The sequence below is a fragment of the Bombus fervidus genome, chromosome 9 (assembly GCF_041682495.2).
Source record: "Bombus fervidus isolate BK054 chromosome 9, iyBomFerv1, whole genome shotgun sequence".
Classification (NCBI taxonomy): domain Eukaryota; kingdom Metazoa; phylum Arthropoda; class Insecta; order Hymenoptera; family Apidae; genus Bombus; species Bombus fervidus.
In genome coordinates this window covers 6,547,140-6,565,244 of record NC_091525.1, presented here as the reverse complement: position 1 = coordinate 6,565,244, position 18,105 = coordinate 6,547,140, and the positions used below count along the sequence as shown (strand labels likewise).

At 36.8% G+C, this 18,105-nt stretch overlaps 3 protein-coding genes and 1 long non-coding RNA gene across 4 annotated transcripts; 1 reads left to right on the top strand and 3 right to left on the bottom strand.

Moving 5' to 3' along the window:
* Positions 1-24: 24 nt before the first annotated feature.
* On the top strand, positions 25-1,611 carry Dhod (dihydroorotate dehydrogenase 2). Its single transcript, XM_072010200.1, has 2 exons — positions 25-641; positions 711-1,611. The coding sequence occupies exons 1-2, from the start codon at positions 290-292 to the stop codon at positions 1,532-1,534; spliced, it is 1,176 nt and encodes a 391-aa protein (XP_071866301.1). The 5' UTR covers positions 25-289; the 3' UTR covers positions 1,535-1,611.
* Positions 1,612-1,768: 157 nt separating this feature from the next.
* LOC139990734 (uncharacterized) lies at positions 1,769-5,561 on the bottom strand. The gene is made up of 3 exons (XM_072010207.1): positions 5,322-5,561; positions 3,155-3,339; positions 1,769-2,433 (listed from the first exon to the last, which is right to left on the bottom strand). The coding sequence occupies exons 1-3, from the start codon at positions 5,449-5,451 to the stop codon at positions 2,362-2,364; spliced, it is 387 nt and encodes a 128-aa protein (XP_071866308.1). The 5' UTR covers positions 5,452-5,561; the 3' UTR covers positions 1,769-2,361.
* LOC139990736 (uncharacterized) lies at positions 4,203-5,315 on the bottom strand. Its single transcript, XR_011800638.1, has 2 exons — positions 4,705-5,315; positions 4,203-4,501 (listed from the first exon to the last, which is right to left on the bottom strand). It is a non-coding gene; the product is annotated as an uncharacterized lncRNA (long non-coding RNA).
* Positions 5,562-5,913: 352 nt separating the features above from the next.
* LOC139991099 (cilia- and flagella-associated protein 61) lies at positions 5,914-17,793 on the bottom strand. The gene is given in 21 exon segments (XM_072010913.1): positions 5,914-7,425; positions 7,710-7,775; positions 7,845-7,961; positions 8,044-8,121; positions 8,191-8,308; positions 8,393-8,571; positions 8,762-9,075; positions 9,164-9,392; positions 9,545-9,810; positions 9,875-9,987; positions 10,054-10,176; positions 10,487-10,672; positions 10,740-10,984; positions 11,729-11,945; positions 12,028-12,281; positions 12,626-13,202; positions 13,643-13,981; positions 14,491-14,595; positions 14,598-14,846; positions 14,981-15,115; positions 15,183-17,793. Coding segments are annotated over 21 exon segments (4,278 nt in total). The 5' UTR covers positions 15,362-17,793; the 3' UTR covers positions 5,914-7,236.
* Positions 17,794-18,105: the final 312 nt, after the last annotated feature.

Here is an 18,105-nt window from a genome sequence, read left to right as displayed (position 1 = left end):
ATTTGTGCATTCGCCGATAGATGGTTCTGCATAGTTTATATGTCATTTTGTGATCACGTGTTGAAAACATTTGAAATATACATATATTTAAATATAGAATGTGGTTTAATTATTAGATGGTTTTAAATGATTATATGATTCAACGTGAGATAGCGTTACGATATCGTTTTATAATGGATTGACCGTATGTTGATTAAATGGTCAGATAGCATTAACCTCAAAAGAAGGGTTAAATGTTTTTATACAACAGGAAGGTGTATTCATGTAAAAGAATTACTTCTATTGTAAAATGTCACACCGCCTGAATAACAAACAAAAATTAAAATCACTTTTACAAGTGACTGCCACTGCCACTATGTTTTATGGTGGCTTTTGTATTTACCAGGGCGATGAGAAGTTTTATAACAGATTTATCATGCCGCTTGCAAGGTTTGTGAATCCTGAAGTAGCACACAATACAGCAGTGAAGATCTTGAAATGGGGTCTTTTATCTGCAAAAAATACAAATGATCCAGCTTCCTTAACTGTTGATGTTTGGGGCATGAAATTTAAGAATCCGTTAGGAATGGCAGCTGGTTTTGACAAACAAGGAGAAGCAATAGAGGGTTTGCACAAAATAGGATTTAGCTTTGTAGAAATAGGTAAATACTATTCATATGTCATTAACGAATCATAATTAATCTATATTATATTGAAATTTTTATTAAAAGGATCAGTTACACCAAAACCTCAGGCTGGCAACTTAAAACCAAGAGTATTCAGGTTGTCAGAAGACAATGCAGTTGTTAACCGATATGGTTTCAATAGCGAAGGTCATGAAGTGGTTTGGGAACGCTTGGAAAGACTGAAGAAGAATCAGAACTTTAATGGTATTGTTGGAGTTAATTTAGGTAAAAATAAAACATCAGACAACGCTGCACAAGATTATATAGATGGAATAAAGAAATTCGCAGATGTGGCAGATTACTTTGTAATTAACATATCTAGTCCTAATACTCCTGGATTAAGAACGTTGCAGAATAAAAAAGACTTGGAGGACTTGTTAATAAAAATAAACAATGTCAGACAATCCATACAATGCAAACAACCATTGCTATTGAAGCTGGCTCCAGATTTATCTGATTCTGAGAAACAGGATATCGCGGATGTAATACTTCAACAAACATCGAGTGTGGATGGCCTGATATTGTGCAATACTACAGTTACACGAAATAATTTAGTGAGTCCTCTTAAAGAGGAAACTGGAGGGCTTAGTGGAGCTCCTTTGGCTGACATGTCCACAGCAATGATTTCGGATATGTACAAACGAACGAAAGGTACCATTCCTATTATTGGAGTTGGTGGAATATTTACTGGAGAGGATGCTTATAACAAAATCAAAGCTGGCGCTTCTTTGGTACAAGTCTATACGTCGTTTACGTACCGAGGGCCACCAATTATTGGAAAAATTAAACGAGAATTGTATGACATGCTCAAAAAAGACGGCCTACAGTCTATTAAAGATGCAATTGGAAAAGATGCGAATGTTAGATGAATAGTTTAACTTTGTAACTTGTTAGTTTTGTAATGTTAAATTAGTATATTAAAAATATGTATATTTTATGCAAACAATATTATTTTTTTAATGTTTAATTGTTACAGTTCCTATTTTGAAAATCATGTATATCCTGATACATGATATTGACAATAAAACGTCTATGATACACGACATGCAATCTTTTCTCATCAATTCTTTGTGTAATATTTATTTAAGTAACTGAGTTATACAAACATTTTCATTTTAATTTATGTTTTTTGTACAATTATTTAGTACATCTATTTAAAAGCATTAAAATACGTCTGTTGTACCTGATACGTTACAACTAATATATTTTGCTTTGCGACCTGTGTTCAGGTCTTACGTATGCTATGATTAATACTCACTGGTAATGTCTTCTTTGCATGACATATTTATGATTAAAAAATGTCGAGCCACTTGGAAATAGTTTTTCATTCGAACATTTTAATATTCGTATACTTTAAAATCGGAATAAATAATGATAAAATGATTAAATTATTACAGTAACTACGAATATTGTTCTAATATACATCTTTTTACTCACAGTTACTCCTTAAAATCAATATTTAGTACCATTGTTTCTAACGAAACACGATCTAGCTTTGCTACACGATCACAATTAATATAAACGTAAGTCGTGTAGCTCTAAATTAATGAAATCTACGCGAGCATAACCACTAAGCTAGAAGCAACGGAAGATCGATAAAGAATAGATCGTTGTCATGTTGATCGGCAATCCTTATACGTATTACATTTTCAGGTACACAGTTAAGATAACATACGAGATATCTCGATATTAAACGTTAATGTAGACCAAGATTTCCTCCCAGACCCTGTTCTTTCCTCCACTGGGCTAATCGGATAGCATACCAAGCCTAGAAAAAATATTAAATCTTTAGCTATGATTTCTCTTGTTTAACAACATTATCAGAACACAATAGAGCTTCTTATATCTGAATTAATAGAGAGAAAGATGTCCAAATGATAGAACTTTTTTATATTGAATTTTATTTATTAATTAATTAGAGACAAGGAAAATTATTTATCTGCTTCAATATTTAAGAATTATCGTAAAAAAAGCCCTGTTAGTAACAAATATTCTGCATAGTAAGTTTCAATAATAGAAATTTTCAATATGTATCAAAATACTCGTATAAGGAGTTCTACTCTATTTTCTCTTTTCTTTTCTTTTTCTGTTTGATTTTAATGTTGCTTCAACATCAAAGATTATTAAACCTATTACTAGGAGATCACGGATTTTTATATAAATATATGCATGTATGAACACAATTAAAGAAATAAAAATTAAATAGAAATTCTTTTTACTTATTAAAGATTATAGTAAGTTTTCTCCTATAGGTATATCTTATATTTTTGCATATTATATGCATTTTGCACATTTTGGCATCTTCAAATTTTGCACAAATACGTAAAAATCCGCAGTCTAGTCATTAGCAACGTCGTATAATTGTTCATTTATATATCACAATTTTTGGTACAGTTTGCATGTGAATAGAAATTATGTGAGATTTATCAAGTTTTCCTCTGAATATCTATTGTATTTCTTTTTTAAAAGGAATAAAGAACTGTAAGAACCTCAACGTCGGATTCTGAGAGTCCAGTTTCGGCTGCCAAAAGGACGATATCCGCCGCATGAGGTGCCCTGGGCCATCTATTGAACTGTTCTTGGAGGACAGCTTCTTGATCCGCTGTCAGACGGATCACTCGAGCATCGGATGCTCTGCTAGGATATTGTGGCGAAGCTGATCTTAACATCTTGCCTGTAAAGAAAAAAAGTCGTCCATTCGCAAACGTTTAAACACAAGGCTGTCGAGGTAAGGCTGCTAAGAGAAAAATTGTGACAATTATCGCGACAAAAGACGCGTGAATCAGCGCGACTCATCGTGAATATATTATAGGTCTTGAATATTCCCTTTTATGGTGAAGAGAACACATGCGCTGATACGCCTTAAACTATTAATCAAATAAAATAATTTCATCCATATTTTAATGAATCCGTATAAATATTCTCAGCTCTTTCTTTAACTGACCTTTCAATTAATAATATGATATATAAATTTGTTCCTTAGTTTAAAAGAGAACCGACCACTGGGTAAATCGATTTTCGTTACATAACTGCGTCTCGCATTATCACTAATTCGCAAGTTATATTACGAAGGCGTGGTAATCGTAATAGTTGTATAATAACACTGGTATTACATAAACATGCGTCTGTTGTTTTGTATCTGTCACGCTATTATGGTGCAAGAACACGCGAATTGCTTAACGCGCATTAATTCCATATTAGACTGTTTTAACAAGGCGACCTTTAAGCAGAAACTACTATAATAAACGCTAGAACCAGAGTGGTGAAAATGACCAATTTCTGGCATTTCCTATATTATTTCTAATTATTACGTCTACGAAATTTGATAATTCATTTTCATATCTCTAAGATTTGAAATTGATTCGCCAGAAATTTAAACACTTCTGCTTAAAGAATAGCACGATTTACGGGTTAAAAAAAAGTAACGACGCTTAAAAAGATAGAAAATCCACAAATAAAAGAACTACATACATATGTATTATGTCCAAGAACTTGACCAACTGGTGTGACAAGTTAATTCTTTTTTGGTTAACAAACTAAAAGGCTTAAAAAGTCGATGGAACAACATAGTCTCTGGCTAAATTCAGAGAAATCTTGTTACCACGAGATTTAACAGCTGCGAAGTCCACGTGTTAGGGAGCAAAACGAGCAACGAGAATAGCGTGACATTGACCCAACGTCAGGGACTCCGTGCTTTTGGATACATTTCAAAACCAGATTACATAGGAACGAGAATAGGAACTGTTTCTTCTTTGACGACGTTTTAATCGCTTTTGTTATATCTTTCCTCGTAATATTCCTTCTGGGAGACTTCGCGAATTCTTTGATGATAAGTTCTATGCAAGCGAGCTATTTTTTACGCGCGTATCGTAGTATTAGCGAATAGAGGGTAACGCAAATGTAGCGAACAAAATAACGCTCGTCGCTAAATATGTGACAATTGTGTAGATATACATAAATAAATAAATATATCTGTATGTAATATATAAAAACATTATTCAACCGCAATTTTAATCATCTGCTGTTTAATAGGTCGTACAAACTTTACCCACGTTCATCTAAGTACGAAAGAAGCTTCGAAGAAATGTGATATTTGACAACACAAGAATCGCTGTGAAACTAATCAATATTAATTGTCGAAAATCCCAAACAATTTTACGTCGACGATGAATAAGAAGGAAGTAATAAAGGAAACATTTCTTAAGATTCCTAAATGACATAAATTATCTTCAACCAATCCATACGCAACGAGGCAATAGTCTACGCGGTAATTGACATCTGTTACATATAATATACTCATTATAGCAATGTAAATATTATACCTATCTATGATTACCCAATTGCAGGCTACTCTAATCAAGCCTATGTAATACAACTGTATACTGTGACAGTCGTTGATAAGTATGTAATTCATCTATTTTGGGAATATACTTAAAAAAGGTAGAACCTCGGTACTACCAGGTAAGTACTCTTACCTATCAAGTATTACAGAAATTACAATGTGCATTCTTTGTAATTTTGCACTTTCCAGTTTCCTATGAATGTATAAAAATTCGCAATCTAATAACTCTCAGAAGTGGCTGCGATTATAAATAAATAAGATAAAATGAAAAAGTAGAACTCGTTTACATTGGACCAAAATGTTTGACCACTTACTGGGCTCGCTGAATCTCACTCTGTGCGTCGATTTCTTAGCATCGTCGTGGTCCGGATAAATCGTGTGTTTCTCGCACAAATAGCACTTCCTTTCGTAAAAGTAAGACTGAAGCGACTTAGGTACGCTCATTTCCGCGAATGGATATCGTTCTAACCGATAGAAGATCAAACGTTCCTGCGCACGGTTCACGCGCGACTGATTTCTACCTCCTTTTGTCGCAACTGATTTTGCTCGCGTAGCAATATAAAAATGTTAATCAATGCGTACACGTAGGAAAGGAATAGCCTTGATAGGATGCACAAATCTAGCGGAAGCCTCAACAAAGTTCCTTGCCAAAATATTTAATTATACGATTCTGCTTCCGGTTCTGATTCTGAATCACTGGTCCATTAAGCTGTAAAGCATTTGGCCGCTTGTCCGCGCCATGTAATTGATAAAACATCTCGTTATTCTATATTTAAATCGCCACTTTGCTACGGTAGCACAACAACAGCTCAAAATAGAGAGAGAATCATTTTCCGTGTCACACTTTGATTTTTATATGCGTTGCTTGAATGTGTACATTTTTCTAATGACTGTTTCAGGTTTCAAACTTTCCAACTATGAAGAACATAAACCCGCCAAGAAAAGAAATTCCTCGTAAGTCGACAAAAGCTTTTGCGGCTTCGGTATAAAGGCAGTAAATATACTACTAATTTATCAACTTCTTCTACAACATTTTACTGTACAAAAGTTAAAATTTGATTTTTATATTAGCAATGCAAAAAATCTGAAGAATAAAGATATAATTATTTTCTAAATCATTTGTTCGTAACTTATTCAGTGAAGTTTGGTGCTCGTTCAATTTAAAATGCGAGTCATTATTTCGTAATACTCTACATAATACAATTTTATTTGACGGATTCCAAACATTTCAACGTATCTATCTTGAAAAATGAAGAACTTCTTGGCAGAACATTTTAATTAAAGATGACAGTATTGGATTCCTGCGTAATTCTGTTTGTTCGATTGACGCAATAAAACTGTTTATACTAGCAACTCACTAATTGTTTCGAACAGTGTACCTAGTTACACAGAATGTCTCACTATCGTTTGTCACGTGTAAGTGTTACAGGTCGAACGCTGCTAAAGTCAGGCCTCAAACGTACTTTCTCTTTTAGATTAGACGATCCTGTTCTCCAAAGAGAGTAAGTCGAGGATCCGCGATCCGCACAGGCTGATAAGCAACCGGAGAGACAATTTCGCGTTTAAAAGGCGTGCCGTGACATTTCTGTAACGCGTATTTGTCGTTTCATGATGCGTAGGTGGCGAGTAAATGCCTTGAGCTGTATGTTTATGGAGCAGCTCTTTGGAATGTTAAACTTGACCCACAGATTGGATAGCATGCCAAGTAAACAGACACGGACGAAGCAATCGAGGACAGTTTCCGATTAAAAAGGCGATCTTAAAATCAGAAGCGTCTATTCATCGATCTGTAACGTGTTTGTGGTTTTGGCGGGCGTCACGCGTGATTCGAAAACGCGTTTTACGTATTGAAGAAAAAGGCTGCGAGTTATTTTGTCATCGTTTATCTCGTGCCTGTTCGTTCGAGAAAGCGTGAAATGGAAATTAGCTGTGACAGGATCACCCATTTACGGTGATACATAAAAGTATCTGAATGTTTGCCGTAGAATATTTTTATAAACGTGGTAAAACTTTGTTTATAATGAATTTTTTTCTGTCGAACGAAATTTTAATCAACGAATCAAATCCATTTATAATTGTCCATCTTATTTCAAACTTTACCAATACGATTACGACAGTCGCGTCATTACATAGTATTAATAAAATGTTTGTATGTTTTCTGCAATGCAGATAATATATATTTATAGAAGGTTTCTATATCTGTTTAAATATCTTTACGAGTCTCTTTAGTTACAAATCAGTGTACAGTGGACTGTTTTCAATGTCCGCGTATAATTCACGCAACTTTCCAGGAGTGCAGTAAACAGGCAAGTCTTCTTCGGAGAACTGTAGCAAATCTAGCAAATTTTCCTCTATTTCCTGTTGATACACCGAGCCAGCGAATCTCGATTGGATGGTCTGACGATCGTCGTCTTGTATCTAAGAAGGTTACCCGATATTTGATACGATCCGAAACGAAAAATTAAACATTTTATCTCATAAATAGACTGCGAATACTCCTATCATTATGCGAAAAAAAGTATTGAAGGGGCGTGGTGAAAAAAAATGGTCTAAATGATACTTTCACTTTAACTTTCAATTTGCTAGAACTTATATAGTATGAAAGATAAGGAAAGACGTGACCTTCTACGTCGTTATACAAATTATACAAAAATACTGATTTGCATAAAAATCCGCAGGCTGCTTATAAATTCTTGACTCACCGCATTCCAGTTGGATTGTACTAGTGCACGCACGCAATCGTCAACTAATGATTGTCCAGGAATTGCCTATCGCGAGAAAAATTTATTCGTCGTTCGTTTCTCGAGTGGATTATTTTCAATGTTCGTTTCTCTTACCGTTTTCGACAAGAGCGTAGCACGGTTTTCCACTCGAAGACACTCGAATCTATCGTAGAAGATCGCCATGGCCCATGGTTCCCGGAAATACGCGTAAAAGTCCGAGATCAACGACTTCTATATCACGGTGACAGATATAATTATTTTCTAGATCTTTCATTCTCGGTTCTACGTCATAGAAAAGCGAAAAACGATTTACTTCGAAACGTATTTTAAGCTCGTTCAGTAAGCTCTCGTGCTTTCCGTATAACGCGACCATATGACGCACTTCAAAATCCTAAAATATTGGCGGATTATTATGCATACTTTGAAATCATTAAAAAAGTAAAGTGATATGTCTCTCTACCTTTTTGTTGAAACACGTTACTGTTTCTATCATGTCAAACCGATTCAGTTGTATGCGGAAGTAGCCAATTTCTGATGTACACGAGCCTGTTATCAGCACTTGGCCCTAAATACGATCGCTTAAACGAATTTCCTCGCAAAACGTAGCGAAACCACAATGAAAACTCACGTAAACATTGTAATGAATCGTAGGTTTGCGTAACACAGATTTTCCAGACTTGCCGATGTGAAGATAGCGATAACCACCGGGTAAAGTACAGGCCACGATTTTCGGTGATCGAAACACGACTATCGGCTGATCTTCCTTGCTTTTCAACTGTGCGACCGATGTCTCGCTGCCTTGATGTTCATTTTCGATAACCGATCGAAGAATCTTCGCCAGCTATCAGATATTAATGAGCTTCGTGAAACTGAAAGACTCGCAGATTTGAAAATTTTGGTCATCTTGCGGAATTGAATTAATATTGTGAGCAAAATTATGCAAATCACAAGTTACAAGTTACCAGTGTTAAACGTTTACACCCGGAAATATTTTAACGTTTCTATCTATCAATTTAGTTATTAAGAAATTACGAAGAAAAAGTTACAGTTACCTGCATATTTGTCTGTTTTGAAATATCAACTTTCATTAAAACTCGTAAGATCATAAAAGAGAAGTTTATAGCCAATAAACTGCAATATTTACGAATCGTGCAAGGACGTTTTGGTCTACTAACTTTCTCGCCGATCTCTATACTATTAAAGTGTATATGTTGCCAGGCTTCGAAGTAGAATCTTCTACAATACTTAGTTATGCTACCAGCAGCGAAGATCGATGGATCGTTTGTCCTTAATTCCGTGTCTATGACCAGCTGGCCGTCGAACATGAGTCCAGATCTACAGATTGCTGAAAAGGATCGAACACATTGGTGAATCATAGTCAGCGGTCGTGTACAGAATTATCAACTTCGTTGACGTCGAAATTTGGCAATCACCCAAAAATATCTTCATGTTAATGGTCTTCTCGTGAAAATTTAGAAAGGCGTCGCAGTCCAACGTTCTGGTTTTACCTTTCAGGCGAATTACGATCGCTTCTATCATTTTTCCTCGTGGCGAGCTTTTTACGTGCCAATCGATCAATTCCCAACCCACGAACAACTCGATATTATTCTTCGAAATCGACTTCATCACTTCTGCGTACACCTTCGACAGCCACATATGTTTTTATATATTAAGCAATATGTTTTTCAAATTTCTATATAAAAGAACTAAGGCACACCGAGATTCTAAAAATGCTTGGTTTAAAAGATATTCTGATATTAATTGAAGATGAACATTCTTTTCGTAAAAGAATAAAGCTGTCGGTATCAGTAAACGTATAAATATTGTATATCAGTAATAGAATAGTTGCTCAGTGTTGTACAGTGCAGTCGAAGAGTGTCGTTGGAACGATTAAAGAAAAACAAATCTAATTCGCGTGCTTTTTGTACTTCGCAATCGTCGAAGAAGATATTTTCGTAGGATGTACACTTTTGCAATGGCGGTTGGATCAGTGTGATCCAAGAACCCTTAACTCCAAATTCGAGCAATCCTTGAAGAGCGCAATAACAATCGATGTTGTGTCCATAAAAAATAATCCTCCCTAGAAAAATGTCGTGTATTAATGTTTGAGTTTTTCTTTGGTAAAATCTAATCGGACGACTAACTTTCGCGTTTCAATTTATTCGTCAACTCTTCGATCTTCTCTAAACAGATAGCTGCTTCTGTATCGTCATTGAGCGTCAAACAGTTCCAAGGTGTTTCGTGCTGCAAAAATTCTCTGGGCGAGGGAAAAATAATTGTTGATGTTCGTTCTAATTTCTAGAACTTTATCTTCTTGATTTACCCTTTTTTCTGTTCGTCCAATTCATCCTGAAATTGAGGACGCTGATACTGCATTCCACAGGTTATGATGAGATAATCGTATGTAACGTTTCCTTGATGCATCACAGTTACGTATTTCTCTTTCCTGTTAGGCACAATACAATCGGCTACGAGAATGTTTGTGTCATTGTAGAAAACATTTGAAGAAATTTCATTAACACTGTAATGTAGATCGCGAATGTTTATGAAAATTCATATTTTCATGAAGATAATTAGAAAAATAAAATCTAAGTAGAAAACGTTTTTTACTTATTACATACTATAACGAGCGTTATACTCGACATTTTATATATGTTTGCGTATTATAATACGTGCTTTCTGTACATATTTGCACCTTCCAATTTCTCATAAACGCATCTCTGCGATGTTTTTATTTCCTCTCTGTTTTTCCATACCTTTGAATCGACGTCACTGTTCCATATACAATACTAATTCGAGAACGTGCCCCGATCAACCGACGATACCTCGGACAATATCGGCCTTTGAAGGGTAGCAAACGCGCGCACATTTCGTCTTCGTCCTCGAAAGGTAAGCCGTGTGGTGATATCAGAGTGATATTCGCAAATCGTATGAAGCTTCGTCTAAATTTAAAAAAACAGAGTTTGTCGTTCGCCTTTAGAGTTCCTTCAGTTTTTAATTCAGTTTTACCCAAAAATAAGATGTTCTAAGAATGCAACAGCACAATCCGAGGCGCCCACCACAACCACCCTCGAATCGATGATCGGTTTTGGTATCAATGCGATCCTTGGTGACGTCATGAAAAGCGAAAAATGTTCAGTTCGTTGCATAGGCTCGTCAGTTTCCACGAAACCATGATACTTGTATTCGATTCTTCGACGAGGCCTCACGGGAGCCATAGTGTTCAAGCATATTGTCAGAGGATGCGTACGAGTCTAAAATAGCAGTACGTCTCAGGATGAACTACAGGGTAAGTCAGAAAGGTGGTTACACGTTTTATCTCATGGTGTGCTAACACTTTTTGATTTACAGGGTACATGTGAATTGGAAGGAGGTGAAACAGAATGGCCTGCAAGATCTCCAGATTGTGTATCGATTGTGTATCAATCTGTGGCCTTTTTAAGTATTTAAAGAACAAGGTCTAAGGAACAAGAAAGCCAGAAATTGCTAAGAAATATAATTCAGCAAGAATTTTATACTATTTTTATAACTATGTTCCATAGTACAATGATGAATTTTTCAGGCTGATGTCAGTTATGTAAGGATCAACACCGAGAGCAGTTTCAACCAATAAAATAAATGTGGCAAATACCTTCGTATATTTGCAATACTTAGGAAAGCAAATGATACTATTCTATTTCTGGTAAGTCAAATAATATCAACAAGCCACGAAACTAAACGCGTATCCTCTTTCTGACTCTGTATTTGTTACCTACCCGAAAGTCTTAGAAAAGTTACTATATTTGCTCTAAAATTGGACGAGATCATGGCTGAATAACGTTGTAATAATTTATTTAACTTGACACTCTTTCGATGCTGTGAAAATATGAAATTAATATTAAGAAATATATGCAATTTAAAATTCATGAGCTATAATAAAAGTTTGACCAAAGTTTTATTAAAAGTAGGATGTGTCCTAAGACTTTCGAGCGGAATGTAATTTTATCGTCGAATTTTACCAATGCACTCAACGCTGTTTCTGTAAGTCGATAATAAAGAACGATCATGCCACTAAAACGAGCGATCTCGCAGAAGAAGAAGGGCAGATGAATGGAAAAAACTGGCATCAGTATGAAATGTAGAATACGTCCATAAGCATCGCCAGGTATATTTTTCTCTGCGATGTAATCTTCTACGTGATAACGTCGTCTAATATACGTGACTTCTTTCTCGACACTAATGAAATTTATATCCTCGTTGATGTTCATCGAGATGTACAAAATTTTCTGAAAAGCAGTCAACATCCTTCTAAGCTCACCAAAGAATTGCTATACCGATTATCCTGTCCTTCCATTGACAGACATAACACTGCATCTCTGACAGATTTTTGTCCATCGCGATATCAAAGTCTATTAAAACTTGCTCTGCTTTTGGAATATTCTGTAAAAGTTCTTGTATGTCGTCTCTATCGGAAAGCTTAGCTTCTCGAAGCTTTATGTGACCCAGAAGAGCAGTACGATGCATTACGTATAGCGTCATCGGATAATCCTTGTTGCACTTGAGTGGCACACGCTGGATCGTTTAAAAAAGCGTCAAGATATTGCTAATTTTTGTTAAGTTAATTCATTCGAGAACTGGCGTTGAGTCGCGAGATAAAATTTAACAATACGCTGAATTTTAGTAACTTTTGTAGTAAAAAGAGTTCATCATATGATAACTATTATTTGGTTTTTATATTATTAGTGATAATAATATAGTTATTCTATATGTTCTATTACATTTATTCATTGCTCCTATTAAATATAAATCCCATGACTTCTTTATATTTCTGTTGCCCTGATAACGTTAGGATAACTTCAAGAATAATTTCTTGAAATATGTTAGTCTCGAATGTGCCAATAAGAAGTGTAATATACCACAAAATGTTGGAGGAGAGGAAAGTAAGGATGAGAAAAAGGCAGAAGAATCACGCAATAATCCAAGTCGGGAAAACACTCGAACGCAGCCTCCATGAAGTTCCTACTCCAGCGACGTTTTATTTGATCTTTCATCGCGAAAATTTCCAAAACGAATGCGTTAACATCGCCGTGATAAACAGGCTGCAAAGGGACATCGATCTTGTCAAATACTGGATCTCCGAAAGATTCACCGAAGGTAACGATAGATCTTCCTTTGTTGCAAAAAAATGTCGCAATTGGTTTTGTTCCTCTTAAATAAAAATCGAACAGTAAATCGAAATTCGTTGGAAACTCACGTGGTATAGTAAATAATGAGTCTGTGAACGCGTTGGTCACCAATTTTGATTGATAGTACGTGTCGAAGAAATCGGCTATCGATTGCAGATCACTGGCGGAGGTCATTATCGATGGACCGATCAGTTTTCTCGTAGGTGGTATCAGTTTCATCGATTCATCGTTGGAAGCTACAGAAACTCTAGAGTCTGTGTCCTCGAAGCTTTCCATGCTCTCTTCCGGTGAAAGTTTCTCGAAGGATCTAATGCAGTGTGAATATGTCTGACATAAATGCATCTAGCAGATAAATCTACTCAAGACGAATAGGTTTTAAGTTCTCATTTGGAGATGTTGGAAAGTTGTATTTCTTTTCTATTGTGTTTTTAAATTTCAAAATAACGATTGCTATATGTATACGCTATTACGTTTACAAGCATACACAAGCCAAGTGAAAGTAATTACATTGAACTAAAGTACAAATTGATAAATTAATCGTTAGAATTAAAAGCAGTATTTACTGCCTTGGTATGCAATTAAACTATAAATTTTAATTAAGTGGCAATAATATATTTTCTAATTCAGACGAAGCAATATCAGTGAGATGAACTTCTCAAAAATTATTATTCTCCAGAATTAGTCTTCAGAAAGAATAAGTCACAAATTCGATGTGTCTCAAAACGAAGTACAATAAAAAATACTAACTCTTCCGTTGATTCCTCAAAAGACTTTCTCCAAAATATAGAGAAGAACGTCTTGCTGGCAGGCTGCATGCTTTGTCGGAGAAATTTGTCGGTTTCATGGATCTTCCTAAGACCATTGTACGGTCGCAGTTCGAAATTCTGATTGAGCGTATCTACATCTATGTTGCTATTGAGAAACATTACGCCAGTAGCAAAACCATCGTCATCCTCGGAAACGATCAGTCGTCGACAGTTGTCAGGATTGCGAATCATCTCGCTGACGTAAAATTCTCCATAAAATTCTTTTACGAGGCTCGACTCCGCGTCGATGATCGCTACTATGTCGTCGTTATCCTCTTCTCTATTATGTGGGAAACAAAATGTTTCTATTTTGTGCGTTATTACGATGAGTCAGAGGTTACAGTGCTCCTTGAACTCGTTCGTTTCTAATTGTTTGTCTACATGCCGTCGCAGAAATTTTATGTAAACAAAACTGATCAATATACAGGGTGATCATAAACTTGTGGTACATTCAGGAAGGAAGCGATTTGTTACGCGAAAGTAAGTCAAAAATATAAAATAAAATTTGTTCACGTGGTGCTCCAATCTGAAAATTTGTTAACATTTCATTGATGGAGCGCGTTTACTCGAAACAATGTTTTTGTTCTGAATATTAGATTATGCGAATTCATTTATATTTTTCATTTTAATGTATTATTCGGGCTCCAATTGCAACATGAATTTAAGACCGTGTATTTTCAACCTACTTTTGTACGAGGGATCAGCTCCTTCCTAACTATAGTACGATATCGGAATCACCATGTATAAATAGAAGAAACGATTCAGAAAGTCGCGTGAAACGCAACTCACACAGCACGTCGAATCTTGAGCCTGGGATTTTTTAGATGACGTTCGGTTATGTAGATTGACTGCACGGACGGCTTGTCGGCACAGTATTGCGGGATCCTGATCATTTGCTGTTCGAACACGTCAGCGGCAGCTGGAAAATTAAAACCACCGGTGGTTTTGAGCCGCGTCTACCGAAAGATCCATCTTTGGGCTCACGTATAATAATCTGAGGAGGAATCACGAGAATCACGTGCTGCAAATACGACGTGATATCGAAGAGTCCTGTCAGTAGGTCTGCGAAGAAGTTGCCAGTATATTGTATGTCCCAGACGAGGATATGTATAAACATCGCGTTTCCTTCTGTCACATCTTCGATCCTTTATCAAACGAATCGTAGATAAGAGGAACATTGCACCTTTCTCTTTTTAATATTCGCGTTAAAGGAACAATAATCAGTGCTGTACTTAACGGGTTAATGAAATTTGTGTTCGGCAGAAATAGTTTCCATTACCTGTACAATCTGTACAACCAAGTCAGCCAATCATCTGGAGTCACCGACGGCACGTTCGGATAATTGCAAAGGCATATGCCTGAAACGATTTCACACTTTTCGTTACATTGCACCATTGATAGACAACTCGCTTCGCTGCAAACAAACGCTTTCTGTTATCATGCTGCAAAATTGTCAAACGATTGTCTAGTTAATTGAATACAAGATGCGTTCGAGGTCCACGTCTCCAAAAATTTCATACGTCTCCGGACGTATGAGTTGCTCGAGATTAGGCAGATCGGCGTGCTCCATTAGTCTGACACCGAGAATCTTTGTCGCTGCATCCAGACTTTTCCTTCCGCGGAAATATACCTTTGGATCACCCAGCCATATACTCAACATTTTTCTTCTTTCATAACCGTGCTAGTCTCAGCGAACCGAAATTTATCGCTGAACATTCGATTCCCGATCGAACTACAGAATACTATAGTAAATGTTGCGTGACTGATTTCAGGGTTGAAACGATCACTTGCACTTATATGAGTATGTACTAATCGCCGCTGGTGTAATTACCAATAATTGAAAAAAAACCGATCGATTGAAATCATTGGATGACAGATAATCGTGGGAAAAGTGAAACTCTCTATCTATATGCACCCATCGAGGCGACCGACTTTAATGCTCGCAAAAAAGGTAATAACGAAACTCCTCGAACGATTTAAACGGTGGGGCAAAGTAATTGCTTCGCGTTCTCTTCGCTGTTCCCTTCTTACTCCGCTTTCTTCTCGAGCATTAAGCTCCGTCCACAACAGCGTCAGTTTGTTTCAAAGCGGAAATAACAAAGCGGAAGCGTTGCAAACTGCACCTCTAAAAGTATCGAAGAAACTTAGGAAAAAGTATCGAAAGATTTGCGCGCTGTTAGTTAACAATTTCAACGATAGAATTTCTTTCTTCTTGCGGTCTGCCGCAAGACACATCGCGGAAGCTATTTACGTTGCACTTGGTGCTGGCACGTGCGCGCTCCACGATGCAATCGACAATAACAGACACGATCGTTACGGTAAGTTGCATCGGTGCACTTTTTTTCGTTGGCCTTCGCCGCCGTTCCGCCATATCAAAGTCTCTTTGCGTCTCTCGCTTTTTAGGTTTCAAAGTAATCGTATCGAATCGATTTATTTTGCTACCGGCTATTTTTTTTCTTTTTTTTTTTTCTTCTTGTCGCTTCGATGGAAAACAATCGATTCAAGACTTTACCAAGAACTTGCTGCATTTACGAATACCTGACTAACGACGTGGCGTCATGCAACTTCGTGTCACGATACGCAGCGCGAAAACGCGCACCTGGCTCCAATGTTTTGGCAGTAAAGCTGTTCCTCTTTTAAAGAACCTACTTTCGGTTCCGATGTCTATAACTCGTTCAGAGATACTCTGTATTCGAATTACGAGAATTCATCAAATATATCCTATATTCGACTGCTCTACCTCTACTGACTGTGAACGCTCGTTCGAAGCAGTTAAGAGTAATTGCACCTAACTCGAACGGATGAAATTGTAGACGAAAAGCACGAGCGTATGTGCGCATAACGATCTGTTATCGTTACCAGAGGAAAAGGCTTGTTCCGCTGGCTTGAGGAACGTTGCTGACAGAAACCTCTTCTCCGTAAGTTTCTAATTAGCTCTTGGGAGATCCGCCGACTGATTACAGGCCGTGAGATCGTCCCGTTGCCGAAGAAGAGGCGGCTCGCAGTCGCCCCATCGTATACAGAGAACGAGCTTTTATTAATAACTGCAAGAAACGCGGAAGCACTAACTAAGGATCGTGACTTTTTGTTCAACCACGCTGATATTATGTCTTTCACGTTCCTATCAGTCTCCACGTCCTCTGATATCTAACGAAGAAACTCTTAGAAAGATATTTCGACGCATAGCTAAATCATCGGAGATGATGTTTATTCTGTTTGAGAAGTAACGCGCAATATGGACCATTGAACGCGCAACGGTTCGTAACGGGTTACGTCAGATCAACCACCGTACGAATTTCCGACTTGCGAAACGCTACTCGTAGCTGCTTTACTTTTACTTCGCCAATGTTCCCACAATTCTTCGCGGTTAGCCAGCAAACTCTCGAAGCGAAGCAAATGTTGCGTTTCTGCTGCGATAAAAATGGGAGCGAAGTTGTTTCGCTGGTGTGACAGGTACGAGGATGCTTCGTGTCATTGTCCTTAGAATATCTCGCAAAATTTCATTCGGAAGATTTTGGGAATGACGTGACTAGTCGTTCTCTAACGATACCTTGCACAAATGCAGCACATGTTACGTCATTAGTCGGCTTATCTATACTCAGGTATCATAAGTTAATTAACGCGTTCGATAGAGTATACTAGAAGGTATTGGGTCGATGCGAATTTCATTTGCGGAGTACGTTGAAAACTACGCTGTACTCTGATTCTCTTTTTAACAAGTTTTATAACGATGTAGAATAAACTTTTCACTTTACATGCTAGAAACGATACCTAAAAAAATTTCGGCTAATATTAGATGTGAAAGCAAAATAGGACAGCAGATAGACAGTTATTTAAACACTGCTATACGATTATATATTAGTTAAAACCCTTCAACATATCTTACTAAAGATTCCTTAAATAAATTTTCGAATAACGGATGGTTTAGTGACAATTAGTAGCACAATGTTTCTCGCCACAACATGTTGAAAAAAAAAGATATCACCAACGCTAAAGAAACGAATAATGTAGAACACGCTACATGATTTCGACATAAAACTTCATCAATTATATACACGCACCGATATGAATTTGTAAGCTTAAAGAGAAATTATTTTAACTTACCTGTTGCTCGTCTACTGTTGATTCGTTGTATCGCTTCAGAACGTGCCAGGGAATGATTAACACCCTCACTCAGCGACGGTGCGCACCAGACTGAGATCAAGTAGCGGACTTTCGGAGATCAAGCAACGGTCTGCAATTGCAACGTGAAAAAGTTGAGGAGAAGAGTGGGGAACTAAGGTTGGGAAAGTAAGTAAATACTTGCCACTAACTCTAGTCGTAATCGAAAACAGGAAGTAAAGGAAAATTCTCTTCGATGTAACATCTTGCTTTTCTCTCCTGTCTTTATCTTACTTGTTTCAT

Bases quoted from the DNA above. Each gene is read 5' to 3' on its own strand.
- Dhod (XM_072010200.1), top strand. From the start codon at position 290: ATGTCACACCGCCTGAATAACAAACAAAAATTAAAATCACTTTTACAA. The intron at 642-710 runs GTAAATACTATT...TTTTATTAAAAG, and splicing joins ATTTAGCTTTGTAGAAATAG to GATCAGTTACACCAAAACCT.
- LOC139990734 (XM_072010207.1), bottom strand. From the start codon at position 5,451: ATGAGCGTACCTAAGTCGCTTCAGTCTTACTTTTACGAAAGGAAGTGC. The intron at 3,340-5,321 runs GTAAGTGGTCAA...TTTTCTTTACAG, and splicing joins AGTGAGATTCAGCGAGCCCA to GCAAGATGTTAAGATCAGCT. The intron at 2,434-3,154 runs GTTCTTACAGTT...TATTTTTTCTAG, and splicing joins TCTCAGAATCCGACGTTGAG to GCTTGGTATGCTATCCGATT.